This window comes from Salvia miltiorrhiza, chromosome 5, assembly GCF_028751815.1.
Source record: "Salvia miltiorrhiza cultivar Shanhuang (shh) chromosome 5, IMPLAD_Smil_shh, whole genome shotgun sequence".
Classification (NCBI taxonomy): Eukaryota; Viridiplantae; Streptophyta; class Magnoliopsida; order Lamiales; family Lamiaceae; genus Salvia; species Salvia miltiorrhiza.
Window position 1 is genome coordinate 9774182 of NC_080391.1, and position 14190 is coordinate 9788371.

The window sequence follows — 14190 nt, forward strand, 5'->3', positions numbered from 1 at the left end:
GTTAAAGATTTGGTGCCGTTATTGGCCTCTACAGAACTCGTTCAAGCAGGTTTTTGTTACAAAAATATACTACCATATGATGCGAGTCCCCAAAGGGCAAAAAGGTTTTTCAATTTGCAGACAAAAGGAAAGAGAAACCTTGTGCACTGAATTATAGCATACACTGAGTATAACACAGTTGTAGATGGAACTCTAAATATCAACAACTAGACTAGATGTTCATTCAACATAAACTCCTGCTGTTAGCCTATTCATCTGAAAATTACATCTGCGGCATAACTGTTAAAATCCATCAAGTCTCCTCGGCTTCGATAGTAGGAGGATAGGGGAGTTTGATACACTAGTCTCATTACACCAAATCATCTATCTCTCAGAACTACAAAGTTTGCTGCTCCATTCGTCTTTTGAATCTTTGATATCCTTTTCAATATATCTGCAAATGCATTCTTGTCCTGCAACACCCACAAACTTGGCTGACTACATGTACATGTGAACATGTGCAACTACACTGAAACTGTGGTACATAAACATCATCCACATACGTGATTTCACATAGATGCCACGTATATCACCTTTAGAATTCCAACCATGATATGAAGACCATAACCAGTAGACTACACAGCTGCCAATTATCATCAACTATTCATTCAAAATCACATTATCTAATCACACTATCTCAGAGCCAAGCTAACCACAAATAACCAGGACACCAGTTAATTACGGGATTTAGAAAACCACTAGATACAACAGTTCTCAGTCACCGCAATGACCAAGCTTCCTTAATAACTATCCCGCATGACTTAGCCACATGCATATCATGCAAAAATAGGTAGCATTAAAAACAGAACAAGATTAGGACAACCAATTTTAAGAAGGTTGCCTCACAGGGGTCTAAGCAAAGGATGATGAAAAAACTATCAAATGGGGATCAGATTTGACGCTCGTTATCCTGACAGGCAAGTTTATTATGCTAGCATAAGCTCCCTCAGTATTCACATGCTAAACTTGTATTCTAGTAATCTTTTAAATAACAAGATCACCGTAGTCCTAAATTGACACTCACGTCTTAATAAATGGCACAAGCAGAAGGAACAGCATAAACTTTTAGATAAAGTTTCGTGTGGATCACGATGAGGACAACCCCTTCCTATTTAAGTAAAGCTTCATGTTATAGTATTTTATCTTCATCAACCTAATCAAAGATTCCAAATTTATTTCGTCCAATTTGGTTGATGACCACTGTTAATATGGTGATTCGCATAAACTTTCGGACACAGTTTTCTGTATATTAAATCCTGCTATTAACCCCCACCACTAACAGAATATAGCTTCAGATATTAGTATCATAAAATTAAAAATTGTAAATAATGAATAAATTATTCTAGATTTCAATTTCATAAAATATGGGGGTGAGAGTTAAATTTCTGAAGCTATTATGCAAGACATTTTCGAATAGAACTCATTTCAATCCAGATGTGTGATAACACTCATATTTCCATGGTTTTTAATGTTCATATGATGTCATTTTTATAGGGAATTGAGTGTTGGATGATTGTTTTGTGCTTAATTTGCTTTATCTTGTGAAACATGATTCTTACTCGAACTTTGAAGGAATTTTCAGATTTATTGAGTTCGAATTTGGAACAATGTTCTGAAATAGAAGTTGTAGATCGTCTCGATACGAGTTCGTGAGCGCAAACGGATCATAAATCGGAGTTCGGACGAGAAAGTTATGGTTGAAACAAAAACGTCGCGCGCAGCAGTCAAAATTCGGCGACCCAGACGGCGACCGCCGGCCAGGTCGCCGAATTCCCTGTTTCAATTTTTGGCCTCCGGTGGAAAATTCGGCGGTCGCCGAATCCATGAAGAAATTGGCCATTTTTCGGCGACCCAGACGGCGATCGCCGAACGGGTCGCCGTTTTTGGGCGTGTTTCCGTTTCCTTCCGCGTTTTTACGATTTTTCAAGTTATTTTCGAGCTCAAACTCTGTATTTTACCCTGATACTATAAATAGGTCTTCTTTTGACCTATCTAGGGTCCCAGCTTTAGTTTTTCAGTTTCCAACTTTATTTTCTCAGTTTCATAGCTTTAGATTATTATTGCTTTCCAGTTTTTACAGCTTGGATTGGATTTCCACAAGATTGAAGATTCAAGCCGCTACAATTATTTTATTCAGAGTTTTATTTAATTCAGTTCTTTCAATTGCGTTCTCATTAATTATGTTTTTGCTTTCTTTTATTATGTTTGGCTAGTTCTTTTAATCTGAACCTAGGGTTTGTACATAGCTGATTAATTATATGTATATGATTTATTGATATCAATTTGCCCTCCAACTTATGATTCATGATTCCTGGTGCCTGTTCTCTTGTGAATTATCTGATCAATAATTTACATGTCTAGCTGTTCAGTTTGAGTCTTGAATGCGATAATTGTTCAGCCGATTCAGGAATGCATGATATAGTGTTAGCCTTGAGTCTTGAATGCGACAGGTGAAGCTATAGGAAGCTTTTCTTTATGTGCTATTGGGAGTTAATTCATTCCTTGGAGTCTTGAATGCGAAAAGGGATTAATTAATCTACATTCATAGGTGGTCGTTAGAGACGCTTGTGATTAACATAGTGATCTTTCATCAGGGTTGGATTAAAATTGGTAATTGAATCAATAGGTTGAATGCATATAGTTGATTAGTGAAAATACATCCCTAGGGTCAGACTTTTCTTATATTTGAGTTAATCGTCATAGTTTTTATGCTCTTTAGTTTTAATTAGTTAATTTAGTTCAATAGTCACCTTCAATTTCGTTTTACTTGCATACTGTGAAAGTTTGTGTAGGAAATAGATAGAGTGATTTCGTGTTACAATCCCTGTGGATACGATATCCGATTGCTGTTTATACTACAATTACACCGTGTTAGTTGCGGTATTTTTGTGCTAATAAAATTAGTGATCAACTTTTTGGCGCCGTTGCCGGGGATTGTTTAGATTTTGCTTTAATATTTCCAATAGGACTTAATAGTACTGCAAGTTTTATTTGTTTTTATTTTTGTTTTCCAACTTTTATAAGTTGTGTTTCTGTAGGTTGCATATGAACACACGATCTCACGAGACTCCTCTCTTTGAGTTGGACCCTGAAATCAACAAGACCTTGTGCAATCTAAAGAAGCAGAACGATCAAGCTGAGACAGAAACGATGGCTACTCCAGAGCAAATCCAAATTCGAGCTCTGCAATAGCAGTTGAAGAAGCTGCTTGACGCACAGGAGACGAGAGAGGCTCCGAAACAACCGGCCATCAATGAAGCGTTCATACCATAGTATGTGTACCAGGAGCCCCCACGTGTGAACGTTACCAACTTTGAGCTGAAAACGGGTCTGATCACGATGGTTCAACAGAGCCAATATGGTGGACAGGCGATCGAAGACCCTAATGCGCACCTGGCGCATTTCCTGGAGCTGTGTAGCACGGTGAAGATGAATGGTGTCCCTGATGACATTATCCGTCTTCGTCTTTTTCCCTTTTCACTGCGGGATAAGGCGAAGTCGTGGTATCATACGCTGCAGCTGGGAAATAATGTTGTGTGGGAGGACTTAGCTCATGCGTTCCTACGAAAATTTCATCCGCCTGGCCTTACATTGAAATTGAAGATGGACATCGTGCAGTTTCAACAGTACGAGGGAGAGAAGCTAGCGGAGACGTGGGAGCGATATCAGGAGAAGCTCAGAAAGTGCCCAGGTCATGGATTTGATGAAGGCACACTAGTGATAATGTTCTACAATGCCTGCGGGGAGCGTACACGGATGCACATGGATACAGCTGCAGGTGGATCTCTACTTCAGAAAAGCAGTTCTGAAGCGTGGAACATTATTGATAGTATGGCTTCTACGAGCTACCAATGGCCATCTGAGCGTATGCAATTGAAGAAGGTTGCAGCTGCGTCCACTTCTGATCCTATGGCAGCTATGGTTACTCAACAGGCAGCGATGGCTACACAGCTGGCAGAGCTGACTGCAAAAATTGGTGAATTGAATGCTGGACGTCATGAGCAAGCTGTGATAGACCCATCAGGCTTGGGAAACGTCAATTATATCAATGACAGAAATTATGGGAATTTTCAGCAAGGACAGCCAGGGATGTATAACAGAGGTCAGCCATATCAGCAGGGTCAGCAGCAGTTTCAGCCAGGAGCACGTCCGCACCCAAATCTTTCCTATGGAAACCCAAACAATGCTGTGCAACCTCCACCAGGATTTTCTGTTTCTAGTGGGGGAGTCATCAATGAGCCAAAGAAGGATTCGATGGAGGACATGATGAAGCAGATGCTCATGAAGATGACTGGGATGGAGGTGAATGTTGGAAATAAAATCTCTAACATGGAGAATAATTTCTCAGCATTATCTAAGCAGGTGCAGATGTTAGAGAATCAAGTTGGTCAAATTGCCAACCAAGCGGCGGCGCAGCACAAGCCGGGCCAATTCCCAAGCAATACTACTGTCAATCCTAAGGGCCATTGCAATGCTATTTTCGAGGGCACTCTGTCTACACAAGAGATGAGGATGAGCAAGGAGCATGAATCTCTGATTGAGGAACCATACAAGGCTCCTATTCCACTTAGGGAGTACATCCCAAAAGCTCCATTCCCCCGTAGGCTGATGAAGAGGGAGGTGCTCGAAGAGCAATGTGCTATGAAGCCGAGTAAAAAGGTGGATGCCAAGGAAGTCAAGCTGGAGGTCCCCCATTGCAAGAATGAGAAAAAGATTGTCAATCTCGAGGAGACAGAGCATAGACGTACAGTGGATGAGCTAGAGAGACTACTTGAAGAATCGGACCGGCGTGCACAGCCTCAAAGTCTCTCAAAATTGCAGGATCCCGAGGATAAAGAAGAAAAGGCAATTGTTCACACCAAGAAGATGGGGGATGAGGATAAGAAAATCTCGCAGGCGACAGCTGTGAGCACTGAGCTGCCAATGAAGCTACTTTCGAAGAAGAAAGATCCGGGTAGCTTCACCATTGAGTGCGAGATAGGAGGAGAGCTCTTTCCCGAGGCCCTTTGTGATTTAGGGGCTAGTGTCAATGTGATGCCCATCTCTGTGTTCAAGCGGTTGGGAATTGGAGATCTCAAGCCGACCTCGATGGAGATTCAGATGGCGGATAGATCAAGAGTGAAGCCGAGAGGAAAGCTTGAAGACATCTTTGTGAAGGTCGACAAGCTCGTCTTCCCTACGGATTTCTTGGTCCTCGATATTCCTGAAGATGCAAATCCGCCGTTGATTCTTGGTCGATCATTCTTAGCTACGGGGCGAGCTATGATAGATGTGCCCAATGGAAGCGTCGTTTTTCACGCAGCTGATGCACATGAGCCTTCTACATCTGTTCGTGTTAGGCGGTCTGTCACGCCTGCTGCGTTTGATGTTCATTGAGGCTGTGAGGTATCGTCGAGCTCTAGACGTTAAATTAAGCACTTGTTGGGAGGTAACCCAACTGATTTTCTTTGTTTTGTTTTCCTTTCGTTTAGTTTCTTTTTGTTTCTTTGTTTTCTTTGTTTTCTTTGTTTTGGGTTTTTTTTAGTGCAGCGTTGAGCTTGGAAGATGCGGGAACTCGCGCTTGGTTCATACCACCACCATGGAGCATGTTTTTTCTGTGAGTAGTGACACACATATCATCATCCCTCCAAACTTATTTTCGAACTTATGTTCTGTAATAAGTTTGGGGGAGGGGGGTGAGAGTAGATATGTGTATCACTTTTATTTTTTTGTTAGCTTTATTGTTTTATCCTGCTTGGTTGGTGGTGTGTGATTGTTTTTGAGTTGGTTTTTACTCCATTAGAATTTCTGGTGAGATGCCAATGATGATTTCTGTGAAAAAAAAAAAACTGGAATTTGATTTTCTTTGATGATTTGAGCATAATTGGAACTAATTTGCATAATTCTAGAGTATGTTAACCTTGACTTTTGGACGTTGAATAAACCTGTGAGGATTTGAGCCATAACTGTTTATCATACACAGTTTATTCTTTGTTGTGAGTTTTGTCATGCATGTGGTGATCTTCTAGAACTTGTCATGGTTTCTGTGTCGAGGTTGCTGTTGTGCCCAGGATTAGGAGATGATTTTAGGCCATCTTTTGTTAGCCACATTTTTTATCCCAAACACTGTCCTTGAATATTTTATCCTTTGTTATCCTCTTTGAGCCTATTTAGCTTTTATTCTTTAGCCGGATGATAGGGGGTGATGTAGTATATGGGGATCCTTATGTGGTGAATGATCATAGTGGTTCATGAAAAAGAAGGGATGATATTGTGATACTATTTACTCTTATAAGCTCTAGAAAAGTTGTGGAAAAAAAAAAAAAAAAAAATTTGTTGAAAAGAAAAAAAGAAAAGAAAAAGAAAGAGAAAAAAGTATAAAGTCGAGTGTATATTGAGATATTTGTTTGAAAATCGACTTTGTGTGTTGGAAATAAATGGAGAGCATAAAAGAGTGTTTAGTTCTATTTTGTGATGATTAAATCCCTTGAGTTGTGTTGTTTATGGTGGCATAGTTGGGAGGAAGATGGAATTTATTCCATACTTGATTTGTGAAGCTATAAGGTTGGTGTTTTTGATTTATTTGAGTCACTTAGCCTATATTTCCCTACCTTAACCAATGTCCCTACATTATAACCCAAAGAAAAAGACCTTTCTGATCTTAGTCCTGGCACACTTTTAGCGATGGAGATTGTAGACGATTGGCAAGCCTATGGTAAGTGATCTATATTGCATTGAATTCGATGAGAGCATACACGTCCTATTTATTCCATCAAATTGAGAGTTGAGTGATACACATACCTTGTGAGATTCAATTGTTTGGAATGTCAAGGTTGATTTTGCTATAGATTGTGTTTATTGGTGAATTTTGTGCTTAATTATTGAGGATTTGATAATTCTATCATTCTTTATTATTCGGAGGCATCTATGAGCTAGATTTCTTACCCATTCGTGTTATTGATTTTATTCTTCCCATTATTCGAGGACGAACAATGGCTTAAGTTTGGGGGAGTTGATAACACTCATATTTCCATGGTTTTTAATGTTCATATGATGTCATTTTTATAGGGAATTGAGTGTTGGATGATTGTTTTGTGCTTAATTTGCTTTATCTTGTGAAACATGATTCTTACTCGAACTTTGAAGGAATTTTCAGATTTATTGAGTTCGAATTTGGAACAATGTTCTGAAATAGAAGTTGTAGATCGTCTCGATACGAGTTCGTGAGCGCAAACGGATCATAAATCGGAGTTCGGACGAGAAAGTTATGGTTGAAACAAAAACGTCGCGCGCAGCAGTCAAAATTCGGCGACCCAGACGGCGACCGCCGGCCAGGTCGCCGAATTCCCTGTTTCAATTTTTGGCCTCCGGTGGAAAATTCGGCGGTCGCCGAATCCATGAAGAAATTGGCCATTTTTCGGCGACCCAGACGGCGATCGCCGAACGGGTCGCCGTTTTTGGGCGTGTTTCCGTTTCCTTCCGCGTTTTTACGATTTTTCAAGTTATTTTCGAGCTCAAACTCTGTATTTTACCCTGATACTATAAATAGGTCTTCTTTTGACCTATCTAGGGTCCCAGCTTTAGTTTTTCAGTTTCCAACTTTATTTTCTCAGTTTCATAGCTTTAGATTATTATTGCTTTCCAGTTTTTACAGCTTGGATTGGATTTCCACAAGATTGAAGATTCAAGCCGCTACAATTATTTTATTCAGAGTTTTATTTAATTCAGTTCTTTCAATTGCGTTCTCATTAATTATGTTTTTGCTTTCTTTTATTATGTTTGGCTAGTTCTTTTAATCTGAACCTAGGGTTTGTACATAGCTGATTAATTATATGTATATGATTTATTGATATCAATTTGCCCTCCAACTTATGATTCATGATTCCTGGTGCCTGTTCTCTTGTGAATTATCTGATCAATAATTTACATGTCTAGCTGTTCAGTTTGAGTCTTGAATGCGATAATTGTTCAGCCGATTCAGGAATGCATGATATAGTGTTAGCCTTGAGTCTTGAATGCGACAGGTGAAGCTATAGGAAGCTTTTCTTTATGTGCTATTGGGAGTTAATTCATTCCTTGGAGTCTTGAATGCGAAAAGGGATTAATTAATCTACATTCATAGGTGGTCGTTAGAGACGCTTGTGATTAACATAGTGATCTTTCATCAGGGTTGGATTAAAATTGGTAATTGAATCAATAGGTTGAATGCATATAGTTGATTAGTGAAAATACATCCCTAGGGTCAGACTTTTCTTATATTTGAGTTAATCGTCATAGTTTTTATGCTCTTTAGTTTTAATTAGTTAATTTAGTTCAATAGTCACCTTCAATTTCGTTTTACTTGCATACTGTGAAAGTTTGTGTAGGAAATAGATAGAGTGATTTCGTGTTACAATCCCTGTGGATACGATATCCGATTGCTGTTTATACTACAATTACACCGTGTTAGTTGCAGGTATTTTTGTGCTAATAAAATTAGTGATCAATGTGTTAATATCTGGCTTAGCTCAAACTCCCTAACATGAAGTGTGGTTGAATACAAGCCTAGAATACAGTTATGACAATTCACTATTCAGACACTCTCAGAGAAATTGGGAACAGGGATAGGAGTGTTCGACTATATCAAAAATAGGTAGTGTGTTGGGTTATTCATATAGAAGCATGAAAAAAACCAACACAATTTCATAAGCATGAGATTTATTCCAGTTAATTTGATAGTTAGAAATTCACACAACCCAGATATGGGGAAAAAGCGGACAGAAATCATTAACAATCAGTAAGCCAATGAGTTCCAATAATGGAACTTATCAAAGAGCAGAAAATAATTAAATACCCTAAAAGAAAATACATAAGAAACACCCAGTCCAAAGCAATAGCTGGATTGGAAAACAAGAAATGAAAGATGAAGTTCTTACCTCTTTCGACTTCAGTCTAGATTTGAATTTGGCCACAAGATCCTGTATGGTCAGAGATGTATTCCGTAGTAGAACAGCCCTAATTTCATCTTCAGTAACTGGCACAGTTGGTGATGATGGCACACTTTTTGATGATGTGGGTGGCGTTGCACCTTTAGGAGGTGCAATGTTTTTTGAGGATGAAGCATTCTCATCTTTCACAGGTTTTAATTCCTGTACCCCAACGAAATATTCGCTTAATAAACTAATTCCCGACAAAGAACATTAACCTATAAAGAAACCTGAAGACCAAAGTAAAGTACATAAATGCTGTTACACCAAACCAATCTCACATTTTCTGTTTTCATTTTCTTCAAAGGTGCACCATTTGGTGTTTTTGTTTCATCCCCGCTACTTTTTCTTTTACCCTTTGATGACTTTGAAGTAGATGGTGTCCCACGACCAGTTGCAGAAGTTGTGGCTTTGAGGGGACTGCTGTTATCAACTGGCTCTTCTTTCGGAGCTTCCTTCTTTGGGGCTAGCACTGGAGATATATCATCTTCCGTCTAACAAAGGTAGATAAAAATAGATCTTGTGGATCAGCCAGTATAAGAACCTAAATTTGAAAACTTTTGAACTTTTTAAAACACATGGACATCAGGACATGGAAGCTTCCAAACATTGTGAAGAGGTAGTTCCCTAGAAAATATGTACAGAAGCCTATGGAGTTCTTCATCAGGTTTGTAGTATTAAAAAATTATACCATGGATTTTCTTAAGACTTCGAAGGCATTTCAAAATCCACAGAACCAAGGAAACATGTGTGTACATAGATATAACTCCTTGAGATAAAACCAAAGGCATGTGGCATCAGAGAGCATACATCGTCGTCGTCGTCATCATCCTCTGCATCGGAATCATCCAACCCATTAGCTCGTCCAAGCAGCTTCTTCAGCTCTTTTCCAGATTTACTCAGTCCTCCCTCTCCCTCTTCTTCATCAGCTTCATCTTCATCCTCATCATCCTGAAATAAATTATTTACCGCCAGAATGAGACCAACATTCGAATTGTGGCTTTAATCACAAGATCATATGAAACAACAATTATGGAAAAAACACAATTTCATAAGCATTTATGAACCAGAGAATCTCCATGAGATATGATAATAAAGGCTAGGTAGGGAGACAAATTATATTTGCCCACAAATCATAAGTGAAGCCAAGCAAACTGTTTAAAAACAAAGTGAACTGTTTAAAAACAATTAGATGACAAAGACGAACTAAAACTTGTCGTCTAGAGTTGGTTTCCAAATTCCCAATAACATTTATTTGTTACATAATTCCTTGTTTGCATATGCTTTTCAAGGAAGGTTGCTCCCAAAGAAAATGTCACCAGTCGTAACTCATGGGTGTTTAAAGGTGAGAATCCTGAGAGATTGAGAAGCTACAGTATTACCAACTATAAATCCTCCTAGATGATGTCCAAGAACCATTTAGTCCAGGTATGCTATAAAACTCCCAACTAACTAACAAGTAACATCTTGACAGAATCATCACCATTACTCATGCATGTTCAAGAAACTCACTTTATGATTCATGCAAAATAGGCTCTTATGGGAATAGGGATCAATAAATTTAGGATTTTGAATTTTCAGTCCATTTGACACCAATGCCATAGGTCAAGAGATAATCTGAATGTTTGAGTCACACCTGAGCTGGTAGATTTACCCTCAGGGGCTGAGGTGTCAGGACTCATCTACTTTATCAAAGTTTTGATATGCATACATATGCTTTAGACAGATGTCTCTATTAAGCATTTGTCATAAGAGGTTATTTCATTACATGATTACAATAGAACACTTATCTACAACTCAGCAAGTTCTGGGGAAGTAGAAGTGTAAATTGCAACCTGTTTAATTTCTGGAGGGGCAGGGATCTCGGGGGCCAAATCTTCTCGCTCCTCGGGATCAATTCCAACAGCTTCATCATCGTCAGTGAAAATCTCTTCATGCTCCCAATCATCACCTACAAATAACCAAAAGTTTAGAGGGCACACATAGACCTTTCTTGATAATAGCCACTCCATTTTTGTCTTACTATTATGAATTCGGTATACATCAAACAAGTGCCAAGTGAGAGTCAAAAAGATTTTGAAAATCTTTACAATATTCCCTTGAAAATAAGTAAGCTAAGCCTAAATTCCCTATTTCACAATAAATTCTACAGAAAACTGTCAATTATCAAATGTCTAATTAAAAAATGTGTTGAAATGATAAAGGAAGACACATACATAGGATAGTATGTGAAGCATGGACTTGCAGGGTCTATGGCAGAAGCTGGCATAAATAAAATAAATTCCTAGGACAGAGATATGTTCATGAGATGACATCACATGTCATTGCTAACCAATAACGTAAACCATGAGTAGGATCAGATGTCCTAAAAATGATCAGATTTCCTACAAACTCAAACCATCAAATGCATATGGACAATCCAGTAAAAGTAATTAGAGAAAGACAGATCGACACTCACCCTTCTCGATATCATCATCATCAAAATCAAGGTCACCACCTCGTGGACCTTCTTCATCATCATCCCCGCTTTTCTTGTTGAGCCCCAACCTGTTTTTTCTTGCTACCTCTTCCTCTTCATCTTCATCTCCTCTATCTGAAACATTGGCTTCATCGTCATCCCCTGTAGCTTTTTTGCGCCCCTTCCCACCACCACCACCACCTGCAACTTCCCGATCGTCAAACTTTTCAACTTCACCAAAGGCTGCAGCTCCATTATGTGCTGCTTTCATCATCCATCTCTCGTATCCATCAGCTGTTCTCCTTCTATTTTTCATCTTTTCTTCAGCTTCCTCTAAAGTGAGTTGCTTATATTGTGCCACTTTGGTAAAATTGTACCTATGATTAACAAGTATGAAGTGCATATTCAAACAAGCAATAATATGGTTGATAAGCAACACTGATTACCAGGAACCAGCAGGAATAGCAACAAATTCTTTTCCTTGAAGCATTAGAAGATAATATGTGGCTGTCTGTGTGCCCTCAAGGTGACCATGGTACTGAAACTGGCCGGTTTCGTCTTCCAGTAGCCAAGGTTTATTCTTGAACTTCTCCTAAGCAAAAAAATGAGATAGTGATTGCAATTGGCTTAATAAATAAAAGCAAGATTTTAGAGTTGATGTTGGGCCCGAAATAGTAAACAATAATATTACACGAAAGAGACCAAACCAACCTCCAACAATAACTTTTGTACGTCTCATGGAAATTCTCATCTTCGGGCATGAATGGCTAGAACTCAAAATTTTATTCTTATCTTTCAATTAATCCCACAAACCAACAACCAAAAAGTTAGCATACAGCCAACAAAGATTCTCTTACGATGAAGCCTCAAAAAAAGATTCTCTTACGATGAAGCCGTGCAAATCAGACAGCAAATCCTTCTTATTTTATTTTTTATTTCTCTAACAAGAGGCTTCCACAACATCACAAAAAACCTTGTTCTTTCTTAATCACTACTCAGGACATGTGGGGAGTCCACCCTGTTAGCATAACAAGATCTGTCCAACTGGAAAATTAAAAGGTATTGCGCATGGTGTGACTCTTTCACAATACTAACATAATGAGTGCAGAAAATTTTAGCAAATGACAACTCAAACGCAATTCACTACAAGCAGTACCCTCAAGGTATCAGTCACTTGGCGCCCCTGCAGACCTTCTTTCTGCAATGACCATTTATTCTCATTCTTCTTCTTAAAACTTGGTAATCCTGAGGCAAATCTTGCAATGAAGTAGTTTTTGTCGTTGCTGGAACTAGCACGCACATTGTATTCCTACATTTAACAGATAATAACCACTTTTATCATGTCAGTGAAAAAGCTCGTTGAAGCAAGCATAGAAACAGATATTGAATGTGGGTCACAGGAGCATCATAGATATTCAACCTCACAAATGAAAGTTTTAGTATCTATTTTATCTCCAAAATGGCTTCAGCTTAAAACCCATAACAGTCCTACTTTTGGTTATCTAACAAGATGTCCTGTAACAACTATAACCAGGCAGCCTACCGAAGCAAACCACATCGCTCGCTGAGGCTAACAAAATAAGGCAATTCTTACTTCAAATGCTTAAGCCCATTAACTAGCTGGCTCATTCTTAAACCACCAACTGATTAAAGTTGTCCAAATGAGTAAGATTGCAGGAAAAGCTTTTCAGGACTCAAGTTGGCCAACCTTTTGAGCCAGAGAAATCACAAGTAATTAAGTTAACATTCAGCCCCCTAATTGACTATGAGGCATACTCCGGTGCATTCGTCCTAATTAAATCTTAATTGTGATTAATAAACCTAACTAGAAACTAATAAACCCTAATTTCCGTCTATGCACCGTACATCCCGATGTACACAAGTTTTTGCCAGCGGCCAAATTGACATGTAACGAGATTCAGTGTTGTTGCCTCCAGTCTAAATATAATCAGCTGAAATTCGTGTACGGATACATCATGCATATACATGTAGGTGCGTAAGTGTTCACATCAAATTATTGATGACAAATTTCAGTAAATTTCTTCAGTTGTGACGAACCCTAATCAGGCGAGTGATGGGGGTGCCGCACTCGTAGCACTTTAAACGTTTCTCGGCCATCGATTTGCCACAATTCACGCAAAGCGTCAGGTGCTTGCACGTGCTTCCGTATAGCTCATCCGTCGATCCACAACCGCCGCACGACGGCTTCAATATCAAGTCTATCGACATCTTCTCCCGTTGCAAATTTCCTGTATTGAAACCCACAATTATGAATGACGGCACGATAACTCATGGGAAGATAGAAAATCGAAGGGGGATATAGTAGGGTTCGGACAAATGGTGTTACAATTCAGTTTAATTGGTGCTGAAAATTTTGAATTGAACCTCGCAATCAAAGATAAACGCTTCGTTCCAAAGATAAATCCAAATTTGTTCACTCTCCAAATCGCGTGTTTGTCATGCAAAGTAGGCCCTTTTCGAAACCTTGGTAATTTTAGGCCGGGGGAAGGAATGGGGCTTTTGTTTTGTCACCTTTGTGTGGTTCTTGAAAGATAGACGATGTTCTTGTATACTCCAGTCAATTTAATTATACTCCCTCCGTCCCCAAAATAAGTTCCTCTCTGGGGACGGCACGGATTTTAAGAAAAAGTGATAAAGTGTATTGATAGTAGAGAAAAATATGTTATAATTAATATTGGGAGTGGTGAAAATATGAAAAAGTATTATAATTAGTATTGAGAGTGGTGA

The 14190-nt window shown here is 38.9% G+C and overlaps 2 protein-coding genes across 4 annotated transcripts in view; both read right to left on the minus strand.

The window, feature by feature from the left end:
• The window catches only part of LOC130985853 (probable long-chain-alcohol O-fatty-acyltransferase 5), a 266259-nt gene that overhangs the window by 226908 nt on the left and 25161 nt on the right, over positions 1–14190 (minus strand). The window lies entirely within an intron of this gene.
• Positions 78–14013, minus strand: LOC130985846 (transcription initiation factor IIF subunit alpha-like). Of its 3 annotated transcripts, none has more exons than XM_057909005.1 (10): positions 13828–14013; positions 13501–13691; positions 12599–12751; positions 11889–12034; positions 11443–11819; positions 10820–10935; positions 9795–9935; positions 9266–9478; positions 8934–9146; positions 78–452 (listed from the first exon to the last, which is right to left on the minus strand). In XM_057909005.1, the coding sequence occupies exons 2-10, from the start codon at positions 13669–13671 to the stop codon at positions 360–362; spliced, it is 1623 nt and encodes a 540-aa protein (XP_057764988.1). In that variant the 5' UTR covers positions 13672–13691; positions 13828–14013; the 3' UTR covers positions 78–359. The 3 variants fall into 3 exon arrangements, with proteins under 3 accessions (XP_057764988.1, XP_057764989.1, XP_057764990.1); XM_057909006.1 differs by having other exon boundaries at positions 13790–13998; XM_057909007.1 differs by having other exon boundaries at positions 13778–13995.